The 26,106-nt window shown below is 45.8% G+C and overlaps 1 protein-coding gene across 2 annotated transcripts in view; it reads left to right on the top strand.

Annotated features, from left to right (window-relative positions):
* Positions 1-26,106, top strand: part of LOC138503497 (astacin-like metalloendopeptidase) — a 194,988-nt gene that overhangs the window by 53,500 nt on the left and 115,382 nt on the right. For both annotated transcript variants that reach the window (XM_069623277.1, XM_069623278.1), the window contains exon 2: positions 3,366-3,504. In XM_069623277.1, coding sequence (XP_069479378.1) covers positions 3,436-3,504 — 69 coding nt within the window. In that variant the 5' untranslated portion in view covers positions 3,366-3,435. The remainder of the gene's footprint in view (positions 1-3,365; positions 3,505-26,106) is intronic.

The raw sequence follows: 26,106 nt of genomic DNA on the forward strand, positions 1-26,106 counted from the left end.
GAACCAGGAAATCTTTTGGCCAACAAATTGCTATTCCCAACGGTCAATTGCCTAAATTGGATTTGTCTTTCTTTTTTCTCTATTTTCCTTTCTGTACAACTTTCTTTACTTTTGGTGACCAAACTACCCGTGTGTAAGAATCCCTTTATGAATTATTTATGTTAATGTATTTATGTAAGAAAAAATATACACAGGTTTTGTAAACATTTGTAATATAACTTTTTGTGAGATATGATGTTGAATTTATGTTACACATACGGGGCATCATTACAACTTTGGCGGTCCAGAAATAAGGGTGCCGGTAGCAACGTACCAGTGCCCTTTCTGGCCCACCAAATTACGAGTCTGTCGGGAGAGGCACAGTTCTCCCAGCAGGCCTGACCTGCCGGGAGTTCAGGGTCCTACTGACAGTGTTTTCACTGAAGCACCGGCACTGTTAGCAATGGTGCCGGTGCTTCAGTGACTCCATTCAAATGGAGTTCTATGGGCCTCCACGTGATTCGGGATTTACCTTTCCGCCGCTGCTTATGATATCCTGGTGGTGTAAACAGTGTTACGGGGTTGGTGGTAGCCTGCTGCCTACCAGCAGGTTCTCACGCTGACCTTGTAATGAGGCCCACACTCATCTTGTGATTGACATTGCTTTTATATGTGTTTTTTTCAGAAAAATGTACAGTCCAGAGGAAGTTACCTAGAGGCATGAAACACATGTAGAATGTGTTTTATTCTTAACAAATCAAACCCGAAGCATCATAATAATGAGTGTGATTATCTTATATCTGCTGACAAGATGCCTTTGATATTGAGGATGCACTTCTAAAATCCCTATGTGGTGCACACTGGCTGCATATTTATCCAAAAGCATACCATATCAATCGGAGAGTGCTGTTTCCAGTAGAGAGTGCTGCAACCAGATCAAATTATTTTTTTTAAATGCACTGAAGCCATTTATCTCTCTGAATATCTGTGTGTGCTTTTATATTATGGATTGAATTAGTTCAATGCATAAACTAGCAAATGCCACAATTGTATTCAATAGTAACTGATATGGAGAAACGTACAATATCCCAAACTTGTTCGAATGAGCCTTTTCTGCCTTACGTGTCTCTCCTGAAAGCTGAATGCCCTTGTGCAAATTCCATTTGACTAGTTTTGCATGTTTCTACTGGATGCTTTGGTTGACAAGCACGTTTTTGTCCATTCCTCTCACCTCTTTGAAGAAAGTATCATTGGTGATATTTCTTCCTTCATGTTACTCCCTCACCCCTCTACACATCTGTACATCGGCAGGTAGCTCCCCGCAGACCTACTATTTCACCTTACATCTTCCCATCTCCCCCCAACTCAAATCTGCCTATTTCTACTTGTTCCTGTTAAAATATTGTATGAATCTGCTGCTGCTTCATAGCTGCTGCATAACACACTGTGGCGTTGATAACATGCAGAAATTTTAAATGATAGTAACAAGTTCGTAAAAAAACAAAAAACAAATGCAATTTAGTTGGCAGGTTTGAGTGTGATATGAGGATTTGTTTCATCCTCTTGCATAATGAGGTATGATATAATAGTTTATCAAAAATAAATATTTCAAAACAGATTTAAAAACAGTGTTTCTTCAACGTTTGTAGTGAAGATACTGTCAGGATAAATTGCAAAAGTAGGCTTCTCGACAAAATGGCCACTGATCAACGTATTAACTTCACTTTCGTTTATTTATATTGTATTATAACAACCATAAAACAAATACATTCAGGTAAAAGAAGAACATAAATCCATCAAACAATAACCCAAATAAATATTATTTTGGAATCAAACAAAATAGGCATAGCCCATAGCCGGTATCACATACAGAGCAGGGAAGTCCATAGTAATACAATTTGAAAATGTCATGTACCTTTGTCGGTTTAATCATGCAGAACCACATGTTTTATCTAAATAAAAAGTGTCTTTCTTAGGTAACTACCCATGACCAAGTTTAATGGTGGAGGATACTGCATTAGTCATTAATGAAGCACAGCTAGCCTAAATTGATTAAACTCCCAATATGTAAGCAATGTGGTCAACATTTCTTTTCAAATACATTCATAAGCGGGAGAGTAAAGTAAGAAATGTCCAATAATGTCCAACTCATAACAGTACAATACACCTTGTTGATCAGTTTCCAATGCCACTTCCCATCCTCCCGTAACAATATGTAAAGGCAAACAAATAATAGCACAATGTTTTGGACATACACATTGCAACATATCTTTCCAGTGACTCGGCGGTGAAGATTAATAAATGCTCTCTATTAGATGACTTAAAAAGTGCCATACATCTTACTCAATGATTCCCTGCATGACTAAACATTATTTTTTGTATCTATTTGACTGCTTTATATCACATATTTTTAGGAGTTTTGAGGCTGTTCCTGACACTTCTGGCAACAGCTTGGCATGTGGTTTCAACCTTGCTATGTGCATTTGAAGTAAGACATACAATTCCGTGCTACCTTGACAATGCTTATCATCTTTGCCTATAGCAAAAGTTTTTGGGGAGGAATGGGATTTGAGATGAAAACATGAAAGCCAATGGGGATACATGCGGTGACTGATACAGAGATGTGTGTTTTTTATTGAACAAGGTAGAGATGTGTGGACGCTACTAGGAGACACGGGGGCTTCAAAAGAAGATGTGTCACAATAAGCAGGTGAATGGAGTGTGTGTGTTCTGATGATGAGAGTACATGGGGAATAATAGGGACAAATGATGGCCAAGAGGGCTCAAGAGATGTAGTGCTCCTTGGAATATTTTTGGTTATTTTTACAGCATTTATGTTCTAATTCAATTATTTTACAATTACAAATGTTCACATATGTCCATAGATGTAGAGAGAAAGAGAGATGGAGGGATAAATGGATAGAGAGAGAGTGGGAGAGAGAGAGGGGGAGAGGAAGAGAGGGAGAGGCAGAGGGAGAGGGGAGAGGGTAGGGCAGAGAGGTGGAGAGGCGAGGGTGAGAGGGAAATGGAGTGAGGGAGAAAGAGAGGAAAAAGAGAGAGATGGTCTCTTTGAACATTGAAGGGCACCATGAATGTATGATATATATTATTTACAAAAGTACAAGGAGTGGTTGTGTGTCATCACAACTTTGCTGCCATTCAGAAACAATGTAAAGTGTGACACGTTTGATCCAAAAGCATTTATACTGAAACGAAAGAATTCCTCCTGGGGAGACTCATCGTTTACTCAATAGCCTGAGATGTCTTTAAATGTCACCTTGCTCTCGTATTGGAAGTCCATGTCATCATTCATCCCGGGATATGATTGGTTGATGCTCTTCTTTATCAAGGTATCTAAAGAGCTAATCTTTGAATCCTTCTCACAGGGACCTCAAGGAGGAAATATCCCCTGCTCTGCCCGTCAAAGCAACCAGAGATCTCCCATAGAATCCAGCGATGGACGGCAGAGTATGGGCCATCTTCATAGTATGGACGGTGACCTCCTGCTTCACCTTACCTGTCCAGGTGAGCATCCCAGATATAACATGTGTGTTTATCCATTGACATGGCCGACTCCCAGGTGGCTTCACTTTATGGGCAGCTGTACAAGGCACCAGAGTTTCTGTGTGTATTAATGTATATGGAAGGGAGACATAATGGTGCTACAATGAAGATTCCCCCTGCTAATAGTGCAGGGAGCTCTTGATCCTATTAAAGACAAGGAGGCGAGCATTTTGCTTCATCTTCTTATTTATTACTCTGCAGCAGTTTCAACAAATAATAAAATGTTCAATCTTTCCATTGAAATAACTTTTCTTTCTTTTTTTTTTTTAAACTTCATATCCCATCATTCTTAGGTCCCTGTAACTCCAGTGTCCTGGTCATGTGACCTAGTCCTTCCTCTTCCTGTAATCCTCCTCTTCTTGACTGCTTCGAACTGCAATCTTACACAAAAACTGAACTGTCAACTTGATCAACACAGTCTCTGAACTTTTGAGCTCTGCTGAGTCGATCTCTCGCATTCCAACTTGCGATTTCCGTCAACGTGTCTTGTTAGTTCCTGAACAGTTTCAGCCATTCTTCTGCTCGTCTTCTAGTGGCAGATACAACATTACATGTTAGGGCAGCGGATACACACCCTATTCTAGTAGGAAATCATGTAAATTATCCTGATACACATCACAATACACTTATCCATCAGTACTTTAGCTCTCCGTGTATCTACGGCAGGAAAGTAATGCTCGCCTCCTTGTCTTTAATAGAATCAAGAGCTCCCTGCACTATTAGCAGGGGAATCTTCATTCTATGTCAAGACGGAGGTAAGCATTATGCTTGTTCAAAGATTCTTATCATAGCTTCTGCTATATTGTTAATTGGTCTGAAATAAAATGCCCTTAATGTAGTATCACTAGCCCAATCAGCTGCTTTCAGAATATCTTGCAAAGTCGCGCATTGCCTCAGTGCTTTTGACGCCATTGCGCCCCAAACTGAATGTGCTCCAAATTTTGACATATCTATTCCTGCTAGGCTCATATTATCTCTAACCCACCTCGATATGGTGGCTGTCGCTGCGCCTCTGTGCGGTGTCCTGCGCGATATCAGCAATTGAGTCGTACCCATTGGTTTCAGCTCAGCTGTCTTATTTACATATTCTGTTATGCAGGCGGCCACGCACCACATCGGATGTTCTTGCATATATGGATACGTTATCGTGGAAGAATCTGTCTTCGTTCTCTTGGCCAGATGGAAAGTCACTCCGTGTGGTCCATATACCATCCTATCCACTTCTAGCGCTCTGACGTCTGCCACTCTCCTACATGACACCATACATAGCAGCATCGCTAATTTCCCAGAAAGTCTGTCTAAGGGCAGGTATCTATTACTGGGCCAGTCTGCCAGCAACTGTAGTATGACTGCCACGTCCCATAAGGTCTTGTATCTTGGATGTGGCGGTTTCCTAAATATTATTCCTTTTAGAAGTCTAATTACTGCTACGTTCTCCCCTACCGGGACTCCTTCGATGGGCGTGTGGCCTGCTGATATAACAGATCTATACACTCCTATCGTTCTATAGGCTTTCCCATGAAAGGAGCTCTGCTAGGAAATTCAGTATCTCTACTAAAGGAGCAGAAACGGGATGAAAACCTCTCCTTTTGCACCATCTCCACCATCTGTTGCATGCTGCGTCAAAGCTCCTTCGAGTCGAAAGGGCACATGACTCAGCGATGAGGCTCGCAGCCTGTGCCAAAATTCCTGGGAGATTCCAGCGTCTCCTGCTTTCCTGCACACCATCAGTGGCAGCGTCCCCTTCACTCTCAGAGGGTGAAATGACCCAACTGGGTCCGTGAGAAGGTTCTCTCTATGAGGCAGCATTCTCGGATACTCAGATATTAGCTCCATGAGCACTGGAAACCAAACCTGCGACTTCCGTATAGGAACTACTATTATCAGATTTGCTGCTTATCTGCATACTTTCATTAGTACCCTGCTTATTATTACGAACGGAGGAAATGCGTAGAGCATCTCTCCTCTCCAATCTTGCAGGAAAGCATCTACCCACGCTGCTGCTGGGTCCAGCATCCAGCTGAAAAATCAGTTCTTCTGCGCATTCAGTCTGGATGCAAACAGGTCTGTGTGAATTGGTCCCCAGAGCCCTTCTTTCTGACGAAAAATCTCTCTGTCCATCATCCAGTCGCTGGAGTCTGCTAGATGCCTGGAGTTCCCGTCCGCTACTTCATTCAGGGAGCCCGGTAAATATTCTGCTACCACTGAAGTTCCTGACTCTAGGCAGGAGTGCCAAAAGTCTTTGGCTATTTCCGCTAATAATCTGGACTTCGTCCCTCCAAAATGATTTATGTACTGATGTACCTGACTGCTGAAATGTTGTCCATCTGCAGAATACATGAATTCACTTTGTCTTTCGTGAAAGCCTTGATCGTAAATGAACCGGCTAACAGCTCCAGACAGTTTATGTGCAGTCTGAGTTCCTCCGAACTCCATCTGCCTCCTGTTTGGAGCTCTCCTCAACGGGCTCCCCAGCCTGCTCTGCTGGCGTCTGATTCTATTACAATGTCAGGTCGATCGCCAAGAATGGCTCTCCCGTTCCATGCCTCCATGTCCTGTAAGCACTACTCCAGCTCAGTTCTGGACTTTTGATCTAGGGGCATTAGCTGGTGGTAGCTGGTGGTAGTAGAGGCCCTGCTGAAGGTGCCTTATCTTCAGCCGCTGAAGCGCCCGGTAATGCAGGGGCCCTGGAAATATTGCTTGTATTGATGCTGCTAACAAGCTTACTACTTGCGCAATCATACGCAGCAATAGAATTATTCTGGCAAGGTGTTAGTTAGAATTATATGCAGTACCCTTTGGGAACACCACACACAATTAAGACTACAAGTGACAGTATAAATGCACCTTTGGTACAAGCCTGTACTACACAGTAAAGTACTAGCGATGGCTGAGCAGCCAGACTTATCTCAAGAGAAAGTGAGCAGTATCAATAGTTACACAAAGGAAAGCAATTACTATGATTCAAACAAACACTGACTCAAGGTTTCTGAGTAAAAGAATATACTTTTATTTACACATCAGTTGTAAAACATTTCACTATTATTAATCAGTAGAAAATCACATTGCTAATACACTACATCACACCCAATAGATTCAGAACAAGTTAGGCTAAAAAATGAAGTGTGAGCAAAATGGCACTCCAGTAATTTAAAAGGGAGGGAAAGACAAAGTTAGGCAGAAATTGAGTAGCACCAACCAGTAAGTAAGCAGGGCAATCTAGAAAAAGGAACTACAGTGAGGAAATCAAATTAAAAAGGGCCTGGCCCAAAGTCAATGGGTCAAAGTATTTTGCTCAAGATCACACAGTTCAGGGTAGTTCGCGGTTAAGTCTTTGCCAAGAGCTCAGAATGAAGTTGGTCAGACAAAAAGTTAGTTTAAAGAATGAAGAAGGACAAGCCCTCAGATAGGCGAACGGTTTCACACACTTTCAGCGTGACTGGACGAAACGAACAACTGGGTTAGCACAGTACCTTTAGAGAAGAAGAATGCTGTAGCTGAGGCAGACGTTCCTGGCAGATACTGCAGGCTCACGGTTCCTGAAGCAACTGTTGGACTGACGAGAAGGAGGAAGAATGGAGGGTCCTGCACTGCCCAGGGAAGAAACCAGCAGCAGAGCAAAGCGACGAATAAAAGGTGTGCTCCTTAAAACACAAGCAGGGTCCATTCCTTCTGGCTATCCGGATCATGGTAGCTCTGTACAGCAAATTCGACCAGGAGAGGGAAGTCTTGCTTGGAGTTTGGGTAAACTGTTGGTCCCACCAGCTCAAGGGAAGAAGATTCCTTGCAGCTCTCCTCTGTCGTTGAAGTCTGAAGATTCGGACCTGCAGCAGGGCGTCACCGGGCGGTTCAGCCGTTGTAGGGGACCTCTTCTGTCAGCTCCTCTTCAGTTCTTTCGTTCCAGTGGCGACTCTGACTTTCCAGCCCCAGAGACCTGCTTTTTATGCAGTTTTCCCCTATTCACCCAGCCTGGCTGTCAATCACAGAGCAGGGTGGCTGTCCCACCGGGCAGTCACAGCGGCCAATCATTTCAGAGTGCGACATGGGTCTCCAAGGAGTCTCTCTGCAGGGAGTCCTAAACCCCTCCCTCACATCCTGTCCCCCTCAGACATACAGGCGCCTAAGGAGGGCTTCTGTATAGAAGCCCGCGAAAAGACGGAGAACAAAGGAACCAAACCTGGTTTGGCGTGCTGAGTAAAACACGAGAAAGACTTTTACAAAAAGAAATGGCAAATAAACCCAGCAGGAACCGTATAAAATAGTATATGGTTAAGCGAGTTTAAGTTTGAGGCTACCAAGATAGCCTAAAACAATACCAGGGCTATTTAATATTACTGTGGTATGAAAAATATGGTAGTTACCACTGCCACCAGCCAAGTCTTAATGAAAAGGGAACGAAACAATCTTGCAAGAGACACAGACCAAAAGGGATAAGTATTAACCCTTTCCAACTCTATGTAAGATAGTTTGTACTGGGTCTATGAGTTTTAAAAGAGACTAATAAAGTCAATGGCAACAGTAGTCAGTCCCAGTAAATGGAGTCTGAGTTGGGAAGTCAAAAAACAACCCTGTGTTACTGCACTGATGGTTCTGTGTAACACAGAGTAAAGAGATGATGCCCATGGATTAGGTGAGGCTCCACAGTCTATGAACACAAGAAATGTAAAACACACACAGCAAATCACATGTAAGAGTGGGAAAAAAGGCTCACACTCTTACCAGGTGAAACAAATAAATCGTAGAAATCCAGCAAAGCGATTGAGGCCTCCTGGATGTCTGGTAGCGACCGGTCGCTCGGCCTCTGTACCAGCCGGACCTGCCAAAAACTCTTCCGGGAAGATCTTTTTTATGGAGGCTTGTGCCTTTTCCAGGGAAGTATAGGTCCCAACGAATCTCCCCATTTCCTTCCCAAAGGTCTCTCCGAACAACAGCCCTTGTGCTGCTTCGCCCGCTTCGTATGAGGACAAATCCCCTAACTTGGGGTCTATTTTGATCAGTAGCCCTTGTCTGCGCTCGGATGATATTGCGCAATTGGCATTCTCCAATAAGGATTCGCTCTCTGTGCCCAGTTCGCAAGCGCTTCTGGGTCCACTTCCTCACCGGTGTCTTTCGCTCGCTCCACCGGGTCTATGATCTTAGCCAGTGGACCGGCTATGTCCAGGACTTTCTCCTGGCAACTCCGCCATGAGCGATCGATCTCTTTCTTGAGGTCCCTGTTAGACTTGGCGACAAAGGCCAGCATCTTGGGGTCCAGCTCCGGCACTTCTGCTACCTTGCCTGGTAGTTCCCGCTTTGGGCACTCTGCGCTCATTCTTTGCCTCACCTCCTTCTCCAGCACTTTGCAGTCTTTGAGCCATGTATTTTACGACTCTCGGGGAGGGCACCCATTCCAAAGATCTCGGGTTTTGGATGTCTTCTGGATGAAACATATCTAAAGTCTCCTCGTCCTCTAGATTATTTAGCTTTCTCAGCCTTTTCTTTGGTGGAGGCAGACTTCCTTCATCCCCTTCTTTATTGGCTTCCTCTTGCGAGGAGGTCGGGGATTCTGTGGGTTCCTCTTTAGGGAAAACCTCTTCTTCAGTGTTGCCGATTTTCTCTTCCCCTGGGTAGGGGGTCGTGAGGCTCAGCACCTCCGACTTACTCATGAAGGCTTCTCTCAGCCTATTAAAAGCATCAGTAGCCTCTGGGGCTCTTGGATCTGCCCCTTCTGGTTGGCCCAGGGGGTCAGAAGAGTTCTTGCTCTTCCGGTCCTTACTACACCCCTGGGGGTCCTCTGGCACGGCCCTCGTGGACGTGCTTGCTTGTGTTGTGGTACATTTGGCTTTTTGGCTCAGAAGTAATTCAATTGTTTCTAGTGTGTCCAGGAAGGGTCTGACCCCTTGAGCCACTGCCTCCACGAGTGAGTCTCCCAGCACCTCTTTGAAGCTATAAGCCAGGTCCTCTGGGTACATGGCTTCTTGTTCCTCCTCACTCCATTCAAACTCAGCCATACTGTGTGCTGGTAGGTGCCTAATAGTGCCCTTTCAGGTGTAGTGGCACGTCCACTGGCTCACTCTGTATCAATTGAGGCTGCACCTGAACTGCTACAGCAGCTTCTTGACAATCAGTGCTGGGCACTGTGTTTACTGTATGATCTTCGTGACTTGCTCCGGTGACTCTTTCTATTTTTTAACTTTTCCAGAGTGTCTGGGGCTCTCGTACGCGTATTCCTGACTTGTCACATATGGGAGACCGGAGTGCAATGCCCGTGAAGTGTCTCATCCCCTCCTCTCCAAGGGAGGGGGCTGTGCGCTCTCTCCAATCTCTTTGCTGGCTTTGCGGTGTTATGCCCTGTCCCCGTGAGGCTGGAGGATGCTCACGCAGCTCTCTGCAAGCCGATCTCTCATGCTCGGTGATTCCGCTCTGCCCCCCCAAGGGTGAGGGCTCCTCGCTCGCGGCATACACTAACGAGGAAAATGCCGCTGCATACCCCTGAGGTGCTGAAAGTGCAGCACTGGCCGCTGGAATCTTTGCCCTCAACACTGCACGGTCCCCGCGCTATCTTATAGAATCAGTCCCTTATGTGGAATGATGACCTAATGTCTGTATTTAACATTAATATTACTCATCAAAACACTTCAAACGCTATCTGATAACGCAGCAAAGTCAAAGTGTACTTATATCTGGAGAGAAGGAAAAGAAGAGGAGGATTACAGGAAGAGATAGGACTAGGTCACATGACCAGGACACTGGGGTTACAGGGACCTAAGGCAGATGGGATATGAAGTTTAAAAAAAAAGAGAAAAGTTATTTCAATGTAAAGACTGAAAATGTTATTATTTGTTAAAACTGCTGGAGAGTAATAATTAAGAAGATGAAGTAGAATGATTGCCTCAGTCTTGACATAGAATTCAAGTATACCTCTATGAGATCCTCAGTGATAATGTGTGTCCTTATATGTATACATAAAAGACACCCTGGGCTTCCTCTCTGGGTGTTCACATGTACATATGAGATACATATTTCTTTGGATTTTTCAATTTCAATTTTGTTATGACCTCTGATTTGTTTAGGCAATAAGTCCCGACCTGGGGGGGCATTACAACATCAGGCAATGCCCCCGAGCCCATAGTTACAGTTATGGCCCTATTGCCATTAGTACCCCAGCCTGTTAGATCGTGGTACTAATGGTTATTTTTCGGTTGCGAGAGGCTTTGCATTTCGCAACCCCAAAAAATGGCCGCCTCGGACTGGGAAAAGTAGTCTGTTTTCCCTTTCCGTGGCAGCCATAGTAAACAAACAATATGTCTGCCATGGAACAGGAGAAGGGACTATGTTTAGTATACGAATACGAATTTCAATTTTCTAAATTGGATAGTTAAGATTCCAATCCCAGGGTAAAATGGTATTGCTTAAGGTTTTCTTGAGTTGATAGTAATCCTCCTTTTCCTTGCTAATGCAAGCATCTGTGAAAAAAAATAAATTCTCCAAATATAGCTACATTGACTGAGACAAAGTTAACCCCCTTTATTTTAACTTAATTTTCCTGGTAGCCTGCCATGGTAACTAGCACAGGACTCGGGCAGGGGTGGGGGGGGGGAGGGGGTTCGTTTAGATATAAACCACCTCTAAGTTTCAAGGGAATAGCCTTGAGTGACATGAAACCCAACTCCAATCTTAGTAACTCCACTGGAATCGATTGAGGAAGATTGAGTATTCACTTCCAAAAGCGTCCCTCAAGCACATTAAGCCAATCCTAATCTGGGAGTACTAGAGAATCCAGGCCATATAGTACCGCCTGGGCAGAAACACTGGATATACAGCTTCCTGATACCAGCCCAGTTGTAACCTGCTGTCTGCCCAGCAAAATGAGAGAACATTCTTGTCAGCTGCACCGCTCTCCTTGTTCACTATAATGGCTTGTGCGTTCTAGTTCCATCCTCAGATAGCTGTAGATAGGGACATACTCTATGACTTTTAGACCTAACACCAGCTGCAGCGCGCTAATTTTCTGAGAAGTATAAAGCATGGTATCGACCGAAAATATTGTAAATAAAAAACGGAATGGTTGAAATGTTCAATGTATGTACAGCCAAAAGTGCCAAACATTTCAACCATTCGCTTTTCATTAACAAGGGAAACAGGGGTTGCAGGGGTGTCCCCCGCACCCTTGTGCGCTATAATGGAATTGGGGTTTGCGGGGGTGTCCTCGGCATCCAAACCAACAAAGTTTTGGAAAAAAAGAAGAAGAAAAAGACCCTGGAGCACCAGTTCCCATACACAGAAGTGAAGGGAACTGGCGCTGCAGGGACTCGGCGGCAAACAGCAAAGTGTGCCGCTAAAAGGTAAGTAAGGCGGTAGGGCAGCGGGGTGTAAAAAAGCCATTTGGCAGTGGGCTGCTTATTTCGAATTCAAACATTTAGAATTTGACATTATTCGAAATAATCACGTACATCCGTAAAGCATTACTTTAGATTTCGAGTAATTTATCTCAGAATGGTTCTCGCTGGCAAATAGCCAGAGCTTTAAGAGAGCTGAGCATACCTGCATAGGTATTGGCCTATATAACAGAAGATACCAGGGCCTTCCCCACTCTAGGTGGGTGGAGGGCAGCTGCCCTCAATCTTTGGGGAAGATCGGCCATGTACAGGTTGAACAAAAGGGGGAGAACTGCAACCCTGTTTCACCCCAACATTGTAGCAGCCCAGTTTGTAAAATGATCTCCCCCATCCAGTCAAAAATGCAGCTTAGTGTCGGAGTGAAGCAGTCTGATAATCTAGAGAAGGGAGGGAGGGTATCCCTGCAACTCCAATTTATGCCAAAATCGGGGATTATGGACCCTATCAAAAGCCACATGGAAGTCAATGTAGATAGTGCAGAGGCCTGCACCACCGCTACTATTAGCTCTTCTGATTAGACAATCAACTAGCCTCGGATTATAAGATTTGGAACTGCCAGGATGAAACCCAGTCTGGGAATCATCCAATATATGGGGTGAAACAGCCCAGTACTGGAGAGCACGAAGAACAACAGAGGCAACTATCTTCCCAGTCACGTCCAGCATGGACAGGAGATGATAGTTTCAAAGAAGGGTCTACAGGGCCTTCTTATAGACTGGGATCAAAACTGCGTTACAAAATCAAAGCCCACATTTCAGGGTCCTTCTTTAGAACAATATTGGCCAGTTCATTGGGTCCTGAGGATTTGGAACTTCTTTCCAATAGCAACCACATATCATCCCAATCCCAGGCTAACTCCCAATCCACATTGGCTGCAACTGCAGTGCAAACTGGATCATCCACACCAGTATAAGAGGTGCGGACATAGTCCAACCAACATGCTGAGCTGATCGGGTTAAGCATCAGCAAGTCCTTCTGGCCCTTTGCAGCCCCAGGGACCTGCCAAATAGTCATAGACTTCGAGGAACCGGTCTTCAGGGTTTTATACATATGTTGACATTGCCTGTTCTTTTCAGAACGGCTCCACCATCTCACCCAGTTTAAATATATCACAATTTGATCTTTTTAATGAGAGTGGCTGCTTGGCTCTTAGGTAAGTTACTATGTACCACCAAATGAGGTTTGCTCAATTTCCATCTCTTAGTGTCCCATATATCTTTATCGAAAACATTGCCCTCATCATTAATGGGGGGACCACATAGAAACCCGCAACCAAACCAAACTTGGCAGACAGTGAAAAAAGCCACGTCTAAAGTTCATCAGTAGTGAGGGGGAGCAGCTCAGAAGGTAGTGCCATTTGAACATTATGCCAACAGTTATTAATTTTGACAAGATTAGCCTCAGTCCAAGAGACACAGTTTCCCGCATTATTGACATCAAGATCACCAATTTCTGTCGAGACCCAGAAGTCAGGGCACTGCATAAAAGTAAGGGATACCCTTGAATGGTCACTACAAACAATGGAGCTTACATAAAGGGACTCCATTAGATGCAAAATGGCTTCTGAGCCAAACCAATAGTCCAAGGTAACCCTGGGTTTACCATTGGACCAAGAAATGTGTCCCCATGGTTCTCCCATTCAGCATCCGAAGCTCCCAGACCATGCAAAATTCCGACCAGTGGGCTCCCTAGTTATTAGAGGCAATATGGGGCATTACTCATTTGTCAAACACACAAATGCGGTGGATAGCGGAATCACTTCTATCAACACATCTAGCGTTGAAGTCACCACCCATCAATCATTTGCATCCAGCCATTTGTTTAATAGGTTGGTAAAATGTTCAAAAATGCACTCAGTAAACCAGGAGGATCATAGACATTGATAATAAAGACATGCTTGGAGTAGTAAATAAACAACATCAATGGCCAAAATACAGTTGTTTTCAGGCTCCACTTGTCTAGCCAGCCATGTGTTTTTCATTCCCATGAGCAAGCCACGATAGGCCCTTCCCATGAGACCTTTTCTGTCCAAGACTTGTGTATTGCATAGCCGTCCACCAGAAAAGGAGCCATCAACCACATCTCTTAGAGCATAAACAAATCATTGGCAAGAAGTTTGCTGATGAGGCCTGATTTTCCCAAGAAGTGGCGATTGTCATGCGTGTTCCATGTCATCAATCTAAAGGATCAGACATTGTTGGGTGGGCTGACCGGAAGGTAGCTCACCAGCCACTCCCAGCCATGGGAGGTGGCACTATCGCCAACAGAAATAAGGGATTGGATCAGATGTTTAGAAGTAGTTTTTCTTGCAGGCCCTTCAGGGCAAGTACAGCATGGCTTATTTACCAGATCAGGGATACCATCTAAAACAAAACCCAGCTAGTCAATATCAGATTTCTGGGAATGTATGAGAGGGCAAGTGTCAGGCATATGACAATGAATGCGAGCAAACGTGTGGTCACCACCTGTTTAAAGGGGCTCTACAAAATCAAAATCATCTGAGGCGAGAACCGTTAGTGGCAATATTTGGTTAATAAGCTGGAGTAAATCAGAACAGTTGAACCACTTGAACACCAAAGAAGCCACACTCTTGTGAGCAATCCCGGGAGCCACTGGAGATTGAATCAGAGGACCAGAGCAGCTAGAAGAAAAACAAGATGATGCTTCAGAAGGCAGTGATATATCCTGTTCAATTTCAGCAATTGGAATAGACTGTTGTTTTGTTAATGTTATTATTTGTTGGTTTGCGCGTAGAATAGATGGTAATCTGCTTTGCTCTTTTACTGTCCATTATGAGCCAAATGGTAAGTGTTGCTTTTGCCTTTTTCAGCGTGTAGCTTATGTCACTTTTCACATTGCTTACACTTTCTGGAGATTTTAATGGATTCTGAAATCCCGACAGAGTTTAAGGGATCAACAGGGGCACCAATGTAGCTTTCTTTTTCTTGGCCTCCCGGGTTCTTCTTTGTTTTGCCAATATATGCAAACTGATTCTTCTTTGTTTTGCCAATATATGCAAACTGCAACTCTGGCATGATGCTTCTGGCAGGACCTGGATAGACTGGACCACTTGTGGAAGGCTAAGCAAAGACAAGTGGGGTGGTGGTGGCATTGCTTTTTTTGCTGAGCTAATCTGCTGACTTGTCAAGACTTCTCAAGATGGAGCAGCATCTCCTAATGAACATTCTGAGCTTCATGTATCTGCCCATAGCTTTAACAGTATTTTAACTATGAATTGCAAACTGGCAATACTTGATGGCAAGTCAACCAAGTCGGCATAGATAGAATTGGTACTGTAGAATGGTGCTGAAGTATGGTATAAGGCCTTTCATCTAGAGTCATATGTGAAATATTATGGGCAGTTTGCGAGGCCGTTGATGCTTTTGAGGTTTCGGCTGGATTTCCATAGGTTTGTTTTGCAAAGGCTATAGCACTTGTTTTTTGTTACTGCTTTTCCAGGCATTATTAGTGCTGTTTGTGTAGCTTTCTTTAAGCTTGAATGGGTAAGGCAAGCAATCAAAAAAATATATTACGGATGCAAGGCAACAGCAACACTCGATCGGTAGTTGCAATTAGTTAATGCAGTGGACTATATTATACGTTCAAAATGTGAATAGTACGATTATCAGATGCGCTGGGACTGCGATCTATGTTGTTAGTGCCAGTGCGATTTGACTTACCTTGTAAAGTGAATGGAGGACGTCGAGAGGTCTGTTCCTATAGTGTCAGCTGGCTCCGCTCCTTGTGGATATCTTGGTGTTTTCGGTGTGCTGTAAACCCTGGAAAACCGGCGCCTTAGAGTTTGGCGTTTTAGAGCCAGCTGTACTGTTGGAGCCAAATTAGACAGTGATTCACGCATAATCGAGATATCGGAAGGCCGGAACCACATGAGTCGTGGAGTCCCAGTGGAGCCACGTGAGTAGAGTGTTGTTGTGACTCCACAGTAAAAATAATTGTGTGTGGCGGAGTGGGGAGTGGCTCTTGGTCTGCTGTGGTCTGCCGGTGAAGCAGGTAAGCAGACCTGTTACTGATTAAATTGAACTTGCTTGCTCCCCGCACGCATTTGATACTAAGAGCTCCAACTCAGCTGCTCCAACTCAGCTGCACCTGTAAAATATGCCAGCTGCATCGTGGAAATATCCGCTCAGAAGCAAGGAGCGCTTGGCTCACAATCGCCCCTGTGCAATCTCTCGAAACCTAAAGAAGAAAATCTGCAAGAAAATAGCTTGTGGTCCGGATACCATCATTATTATAGCTGCAGAGTCCTTGCACAATGGAATCAACTCTGATTGCTCAGTCAGAGATAAGATCACTGCTTTCCTCAAAGCCACCTAAAATAATTATTAGAACACTTCCGCCAGCTGACCACTCTACCTCTGCAATTGTGTCCATCCCTCGGACCTCTGCTAACATATCCTTAAATGCATCTTGTGATAATCCAATTGACAATAACTCCTTGCTGAACTTGGTCCTCGGCTTACAGAGTGCGGCTATCGAGAAACATGGCACGCCGTCTCACTCCATTGAACCTGTGAATCCACAATCCCAAAGCTTTTCCAAACGCCTGATCTAGCACAGATCGCAGAAAATGCCTAAACCACCTCTTCCAGACACAATTCTACCTCTTTCTCCCCAGAAGTTTCTTTTGGTGACACAAATGCGGATTCAGAATCACTAACTACACTTAAGGCACTTGTCTGTTTGTGCAATATGCTCAATAAGGACCAAACAAATCATCTCACATGGAATCACGAAAATGATAGATATATTATCTTCCTACGATCATTCATTGTCAGACAAGGAACTAATCACACCTGACTTAATGGATACTTCTGCTGTCTCAATAGTTGTTATACCTGACACTAATCCTAATGAAGGCAAACAGATCAATGTGGGGTCACTCAACAGAGACCCAGATAAAACATTATTATTGAAACAGAACAAGGGTCCTACATAAAAACATGGCGCAAACCCTAAATGTAAAAATACATTAATCGGAAACCCAGTGGTAACCCAAGAATTGGGTTTAACCTTCCGTAAGCACTCAAAGTGTCAGGAAACAGACAATGCATTCCACATCCTACCTATTGAACCATCGGTAGATAAAATGCAGAAAAAACGGACAACTCTGGAATGGAAAAAGTGTGCAAGCAAAATAAAGACGAACAAGCAATTAGTCAACGATGATCAGCATGAAAGTGATTCAGGATTTTTAGATGAGGATGCTACATCAATTGCAAAGGCCACACTGGGGGTCATTACGAGGTTGGAGGTAACTGTCCTTACCGGCATGGAGCAAATACTGTGTCTGTGTAGCAAAGAGCCTGCTATTAGAGGGCTATTATGAGTTTGCGGGCACAAGCTTTGCGCCATGCCGGTAACGACCTTACCGCCATGCCGCTAAAGACCCAAAAATCGCCCTTAGCAGCATCGAGGGATGCGCAGATAGCATCACCGCCATCCATGGTTCCGGCATTAGCGGCAACCGCTAATAGCGGTGACCGCAAATAGGCAGAACTGGTAGTAGCATCACCGCACAGGAACGGGAAAGAGCACGACAGCCATCTTTAAAAACACAATCCATTTCCATCCTCAGCACCCAGGATCTACATCACCACCACACCTGTCGCCAAAATCAACCAACAGCATATTAGAATGCCCAAGGCACTGGAAAAAGGAGCTGCGTGCCTGAGCAAGGAGCGCTTCTCTGAAGAAGTGCTCAACATGCTCGCAGACACCATGGCTGAAAATGGGGAGGTTGTTTTTGCGCAAGAAAGAGATCTGGGTGGAAGTGGCGCGTAAAGTGAGTGCGGTTGGCACCACCCCACGCACGGTAAAAGATGTCCGGAAGCGCTGGGATGACCTGCGCCTACGCGTCCGAAACATCATTGCAGCAAACCGTAGCCAGGGAATGGCAACAGGTGGCGGAGGTGCCTCACCCATTAAGATGACTCGCTGGGAGGAGACATGTGCGAGCACCATTGGAATGGAGGCAATCGAGGCAGTGGGGGATATGGAACGTGGAGCCCCGTCATCGGCTGATGCAGGTAAGTGTCCCAAATAAAACACTGTAATGCAAACCATGAAGATGTCCCCCCAAACTGACAGTGAAATGATGCAATGCAGGGGCCACCAGACACATTTACGCAACCCTGCCTACAGGCAGTGCACAGCACCATCTCGTCCACATGCATGGTGCACCCCAAACATTTGTGTCAGCCCAGACGCATCCCTGCATGACCCACCCATAAGTCAAACAGCCCGTATGGCACTACTCCAACGGCAAATACCTGCCATTCCATAGAACTGCAGCTACCCCAATGCATACCTGATGCACGTAGACCCATCACTGATGCTGTCCCTCTCTTGGTCCCCCACAGGCACACAATCTGACAGTGATGATCAGGACCCCAGGGAGCAGCCCGCGACACCAGTGAAGAAGTCCAGGGGTACAGAGGGAGCAAACAGGCCCTCAACATCAAGGGGAAGAGGGAAACCAGGACTACCTCACAAGCCCAACACAACCCACGAAGCTACAGCACCAATGTGCAAAAGGCCACCACCACAGCACCCACACCAGCCACCACCACACAGGAGCCAGTGGCTGAAGGCTCTGTTTCCACTGCCAGCAGTACTATCGGAGAGGCAGCTGCCACGGCACCCGTGTCAGATGATGATACACATAGTCCGACACCCGGACCACCTACCGCAACAGGCCCCCTGCAGTCACCCCACCTCTTCTCACCCAGCATACACAATGCCAGCAGCCATGAGCTGTCTGCTGTGGAGTCATGGTCAGGCAGCTCCAGCCACACAGGGTGCATGCATGATGCAGCAACCATGTCGCATGCAGCCTCGACATCCACCGGTGTCCGGGACAGGCAAGAGGGAATCACGGTCATCCAACAGCGCCAGGAGGAGCTGACAGCGCTGGTGACCCAGCACATCATTGAAAGTGGCCAGGTAAGGGAGGAAATCAGGGAATGTGCAGCGTCCCTCAAAGCTGCCATTGAGTCAACTTCCACAAACATATGTAACAAATTGGCGGCTGTGAGGCAGGTCCTCACCCGCATGGTGGACGCCTTGGAGGCCCTGCGTCCCGGACAGGTGATCGAACAACCAGGCACCTCCTCGAATGCCAGCTCCACACAGACCAGCCCCCTGCATAGGTCTATGCGGAACTTGTGCAGGTCGGACAGGGGTCCACCCGATGCTGGCAGTGGACAAGGGGTGTAGGTGCAGCCTGCCATTCCAAATTATTGCAGACTAATGGTGCATGCAAGTGCACACCATGTGTGGGGAAGTTGAGGGGGGATTGGGAGGGGGGAGAGGGTGCGTGGGGAAGTTGACGGGAGAGAAAGGGGGGAGAGGGTGTGTGGGTAAGTTGGTGTGTGGGTAAGTTGAGGTGGGAGGTGGAGGGGGAAGAGGGTGTGTGGGGAAGTTGAGGAGGGAGGGGGAGAGGGTGTGTGAGGTGGAGGGCTTGTGCACATTCATTGTTCTTTATGTTCAATAGACCTGTTGTGATATGAGAATTCACATGACCGGACATTGCTTATTGTGTACATGTGCTTTATTGGTGAACAGTGTACAGTGTCCATGTCCCCGACACAACCAGTGCCCTGAATCCCACCTCCATGGCACACTCTGCATCCATATGTGTTAAATACATTGGTTAATCAAAGTCTGGCGCACGGCACGTCCCTCCTGTGCATCGCTAGCTCCCTGGTGTGCAGCACTCAAAGTAACTGCAATGTGTGAATTCATATGATCGACAGGTGTACGTGGCATCATCTAGTGGGCGCAGAGGTGTCCTATTCCTTAGGAGTGCTCATGCACTGTGGTTGCCCACGCCGGTTGTTCCCATGATCTAGGTGATGTGTAGTTAATTGTATGCTTTTATCCTTTCACCTTTGAAGCCAGACTCTTGATGATCTGACTTTCCACGCCTGATGTAGCCATGCTGGTATGCTGGACCTCTGTGGTGGTGTAGGAGTGAGAATCTGTATTTTGGCCTCATGTGACTCCTTTGTACGCACTAATGGACACATGTCCATTGTGATGATGTTATTCGGTCATATGCATTGGCCATACTAACTGCATGTCGCTGCATTTTGTTGCAGGGGCTACGGTCTGATTATGTGCAGTGTACATGTTGATGGCTATGGAATGGTTGCAGCACTGCCTCATTTTCATAGTAGTGCAGTTTACGTCTTGCATTTAGGTGTCAGGTGTCAGGTCCAGTCTGGCCTGCTTTGGGGTATGAGCATGGTCCATCCTCTCAGCTAATCTCAGCCAGGTGAAGTATGCATCTCCCCCCCCATCTCAGCCAGGTGAAGTATCCACCTCTCCCCCCATCTCAGCCTGGTGAAGTATGCATCTCTCCCCCCCCATCTCAGCCAGGTGAAGTATGCATCTCCCCCCTCTCATCTCAGCCAGGTGAAATATGCATCCCTCTCCCCCATCTCAGCCAGGTGAAGTATTCATCTCTCCCCCAAATCATCTCCCCACATCACACTGCCATGAGCTTGACATGCAACTCACCGAGTAGCCAGGATCGTTGCCCTGCGTGTCGCTCCATGTAGCATGGTATCGTGGAGTTCCGCATGAACATTGAATCATGGGTTGATCCGGGAAATCGGGCACAACAGTGTGTGATGATCTTGTTTGAGTCACATACCATTTGCACGTTGATGGAGTGGTATAAATTACGGTTGCGGTGCACTACCTCCATGGCATGTGGACCACCAATTCAACATGGGTGCAGTCGATGGCACCGATTCAACCTGGGAAGCCTGCCAGTGAATGAAAGCCAACTTTGGTGCTGGATATCTCCTGGGCAGTCCGTGGTAGGAATATGTGGTTGCCTTTGTGCTTTAGGAGGGCATTGAGCACTTGGTTCAGCATCCGTGAGAATAATGGTTGTGATATGCCATGCATCTGCCCTACTGTGTGCTGGTAGGTGCCTGTGGCCAGGAAGTGGAGCACAGACACCACCTTCAGTAGAGGGGAGATGGCGGTACGGATGTCTATGAGGCTGGCAGTGTCGTAATGTATCATGTCCACAATGGTGGTGATGGTGTCCCGGTCCAGACAGCACAGGGTGTGGATCTGCTCAGGGGTTAGGCTGAATGGACCGGCTCTAATTTGAGGGATTGAGGGCTGCCTGTGTGGTACAACTGCCTGCACTGGTGGTGCATGCTGTACCTGCCTCACCCTCCTTCTCCTCCTACGTCTCCTCTGTGCTGCCTGTTGTTGTTTTTGTTGCTGGAGTTCCACTGCAATCATGTCCTCCAGCCCCAGTATTGCTACTAGTATTGGAATCTTTTTTGTGTGTGACTGGGTGTGGGCAGGGGTGGGGTGTGCTCCTTTTGTGCTGGCCCAGTCTACATTGCCTCCACCTGTGATGATTGTGTGCTCTTGTGGCAGTTGGGAACACTGCACATGGCCGTTTACGGGTGGTTCGCCATGCCGCTATTTACTCCATGACGGTAAATTACTTTTCTGGCTTCAGTAGGCCGTTATTTGCATGTCCGCCTGACTTGTGTTCAGCTCCTGTTTACGCCATGCCGCTATTGCCGGCATGTAGGGTTGCATGCCCACGCCAATGCCGCTAATAGAGGCACCGTTATTTACGGTGTCGCTAATAGCGGGTTGGCAGGTCATAATGGACCGGAGAGGTAAGCAATGCCGTTAATCCTTTACCAGCATCATTTTTCCCTTACCTTCAAGCTCGTAATGTGGCCCACTGTCTTGTACTAATAATAACAATGCAGTTAATCACACCATTTAGCCCCCTGTCTGTGCCATAACTATCTTTGCTGCCTTCAGGCGAGGGTAGGTGTCCTTCCTCCCTCACTTCCATGCTGCAGGAGCAGCCGCACCAGCAGTAAACGAGGAAACATCATCCACAGACTTAAATCGCGATCAGAGCAATCATTAAACTCTCTGCCATCCTGGTTTGAAGACTTGGCAGAAGTGAATTCTGCTCTCCACTACACGTGGAGCTGCTGAGCGTGTTCCACGCATTTCTTCATTCAAAGGCAGCTACCCAAAATGGCCGGCACAACTGCCTATCCCCGCCCAATGGGTTGTTGACACTGGTTGCCTAGCAACAGGCACCATTTAGCCCAATAGCGCTCGCCGCCAGGCAGTAGCCTGCCCCAGCGAGTAAGGCCTCTAGAAGAAGGCCTCCTGTCAGTGCCGGAAATACTGCAGGGCACCCCTTCCTGGCCGAATCGCTACCTATGCACATCGACTTCTCTCTTGTTACAAACCACCCATAACCTGTTTACACACCAAACCGTGACCATCACCTCTTGGTCTCTCGATGTGCCTGCCTGACCCTGCCTAGAACGTGCGCTGCACACAGGTGCCTATGCCATGGACGGTAAGAAGTAACGATTCTCACTACCTAGATTGATGCTAGCAATTACAATACAATGTAACTAAACAGTTTGCAAGTATCAGCTTAGAATACTGCACTATTGCTTTGCCTGTTGACTACCTACAATGGTATGGCTTCTAGCTTATAGATAATCTTACTCCCAGCTAGTCATTGCTCCTCTCCCCGCTCATCCAACAACTTCATATATTGCTATTCATATGAAGACTTTTACTAATTATCACCTATGATTATAATGCACAACTATTCTTGCTATGATTGACACACCAAACTCTTAGTGGATCCTGTTCCTGTTCATTGTCCTCTATTGAGAATCACAGGTCTAATGTGTACCACTGATACACTCACCATAGTATTGCATGCATTTTCACTGGTGCTGTGCTAGGGTCTCTTGATCCTTTGGAGCCATTACAATTATCTAAAGAACTATTAACAGAATTGTTCAGCTGATACTTTCTATCGAAGCAGTGTCAGACACATGCATAATCCCTAATTGTGTCTCCAGTCTCTACAAACCTGCCTTACTTGCCCATTACTGCAGTTATTGACTTTAATATCTACAGCAATGTAAGACACGACTAGACTAGGCTACTATCTCTTGATCAGCCTAACCCCAACTATGATCTCCCCAGCTCAGGACAAGCATTATACCTAGTAGGATAACTTTGAGTATTACCAAAGTGCTTACTCCCACCAACACAGTATAACCTACTGACTTCCTACCTAAACTTCATCAGTCCAAGAACTCCACTCTCACACCTGAGACAATTTTAAACACAAACTCTATACTTACCCATTCCCAGTGGATACTTACATTTTCCTTCCGGCCTACTCCAAACATTCCTTGTCCCCCCGGCATAAGGAACGTAAGACTTTGATCTAGAGGAACTATGACCCCTGACTCTCACTCCAACAAACTGTCTCACAATAAAAATTCCCTAGGAAACCACAAGAACCTCACTAAACGCAAGCCATCAAAAGGCAAAAATAGAATAGACATGCCGCCTCACAAGTTCTTATGCCCTACTACCTCTCCACACAAACTGGTCATTGCTCATACCAACGTGGACACTTTGAAGTCTAAGTTAACGCCCAGCAAGTGTGCGCTCATTAACGCGAGTTCGCTCATAGCTAATGCACTGGACATTGCTGACCTCATCCTGACCAACAATCTAGATTTCTTAGCCGTTTACGAAACTTGGTTACATGCAGCAGCCGGCCTGCTCTCGTGCTGGCCATTCCAGATAACTAAATGATCCTTAGAACACATAGGGAAAATGCGAGAAGAGGTGGAGTAGCACTCATCGCTAAAAAAGTACTGGTTGTAAGAGAAATACCTACCCTCCAACCTTTCACCTCAGGAGAACTCCTCACCGTAAAAATACCCCTAACTGCTAACTCCACATTGACAGTACATCTCTTATACAGACCTCCTGGTCCAGTATCATCCTTTGATGAAGAGATCACCCAATTGCTCACCAATAACGTCAAACCAGGGTCCAAGATCATCTTACTAGGAGACCTTAACTTAGGATTCAATGACGTAAAAGATAACAATTCCTTAGCATTAGCCAATACGATAACAGAATTAGGTTTTCTGAATCATATCACTAGCCCTATGCATAACAAAGGGAGAACCCTTGATTGGATTGCAGACCTTAACTGTGACACTAAGGTCATCTCAAACACACCTTGTGCCTGGACAGGCCACTATTTGATCACCTCCACTATTCAGGACCTGCCTACATCACACACTAGCCTCAGTATGGCTCAACCAGCTCTCACCGGAAATAAAAAGAACATTACAGCAGATAAGATGCTTCCTTTACTTAAACCTATCACTAGCCCATCGAACTTCAACAAGTTAAACCCTGAAGAGATGGTAGATTTGTACAACCAAACTCTCTCTCTGGCTATAGATAAAGTGGCCCCACTAAAAATGCAGAGAGCTAAACAATCTGCTCATCAGAACACTTGGTACACCATAAGTATAAAAAGTCGTCAGAGTACGAAGAGAGCAGCTGAAGGGGCTTGGAAAAAAAAACATTCTCCTATCAACAAAGAGAAATTCGTCATAGCGTCAAACATCTACAAAAATGCTATCCACCAACAAAAAGTGGTACTTACAATGAGAGAATTAGCAATGCAAAATCAGGGCCCAAAGAACTATTCTCTATTCTCAGAGAATTAGAAACCCCTGTGACACCGGATGAACAATGTATCAAAGACACCGCCTGGTGTTCTAACATCCAAAAAGCTTCGCTGGATAAAATTGCTCTCCTTCAAACTAAAATTGACTTTAAAAAACATAGCCTGTCCGCAGACGCCCAACAATTTGAGAATACTGAGGTCACGTTGAACCAGACGACCCCATTTCAGCTTGCTCCAGTTTCAGTACCAGAAGTGATAAAAAATAATTGAAAGCCTTAAACCGTCAAGATGTCAGGGAGACACCTGCCCAGCCACTCTTATTAAAGATGTGGTAGCAGATATTGTACCTTTCATCACAACCTTAATAAATTCTTATTTTGAAACTAGTTCAGTCCCTACCAATCTTAAAGATGCATAGGTCCTCCCACTCTTAAAGAAACCTTCATTCGACCCTAACACACCTACCAATTATCGGCCCATAACTACGGTACCGTTCCTTCTCAAAATTCTGGACAGGTCTGCGTACCTCCAAATTCAAAATTATCACGAATTAAACAACCTCCTTGAACTGCACCAGTCAGGCTTTAGACCAGGTCACGGCACAGAATCAGCTCTTATTGACCTCAAAATTCAAATGGATGAGCTAATGGACAAAGGAAACACAACACTCCTCCTCTTGTTAGAAATTTCTGCGGCCTTTGACCTGTTCAACCATAACGTCTTATGCAAGCACTTGACATCAGCTGCACACTTCTCTATCAGAGCCACATCAGGATAATAAGAGTATTCTCAACTACAGCAACAGCTGTCCTGGCCCCAGTACTAAGTGGAGTGCTACAAGGCTCGTGCGTCCCGCCCACTTTGTACAACATCTTTACAAAGCCTCTATTTGATCACCTAGACCAGGGTTATCCAACATGCGGCCCAATGCGGCCCTCCAAGCCATTTTATGTGGCCCTCGAAGCCCAAGAGCACAGACAAAGCATTAGGGTTACTTATGTACATTTTGCTTTTATTTGATATGCAGTGAGTGTTGTGGCTACAGTTTCAGGGTAGTAATAGTAGTCCACACACATTACTATTTCCATTGGCTGAGAAACAGCCAATGGAAATACTGTTACCATGCAAGGCAGGTCGTAGTAGTGGAAATAAATACAACAAGTACATGCCTTGCACGGTAACACTATTTCCATTGGCTGTTTCTCAGCCAATGGAAATCATAATCACATAATGTGTGTGGGTGGAGTGATGGGCACACAGCGCCACCTTCACACATCTGCGTTGCCGAGCCCAGGCCAGAGCCTGCATGAGCCAGCAGCTCAGCCCAGCCCAGGTGCCACGTGCGGTGCACACCGAGGCCTAGTTCTCCTTGTCTCCAGCAGTGGGAAGTACTGCCCGCTATATTTTCAGATGTATGTTTGCAGCATGCAGTGCTTTTGAGCCTCCGAGATACTACTGGCAAGATCCACCGAAACACAAGTATCTGGCCAGCAGTATCACGGCCTCTCAAAAGCAGCGCGGGCCGCCTTAATGTTTGAACATTCCGCCTGGGGAGGGAGGGTACAATTTGCATCATGTTTTGATAGAAACCTCCCTCTTGGGTACTGTTGAAATTCCATCACAAAACGGAAT

This window comes from Ambystoma mexicanum, chromosome 11 (genome assembly GCF_040938575.1).
Source record: "Ambystoma mexicanum isolate Mex_15411 chromosome 11, UKY_AmexF1_1, whole genome shotgun sequence".
Lineage (NCBI taxonomy): Eukaryota > Metazoa > Chordata > Amphibia > Caudata > Ambystomatidae > Ambystoma > Ambystoma mexicanum.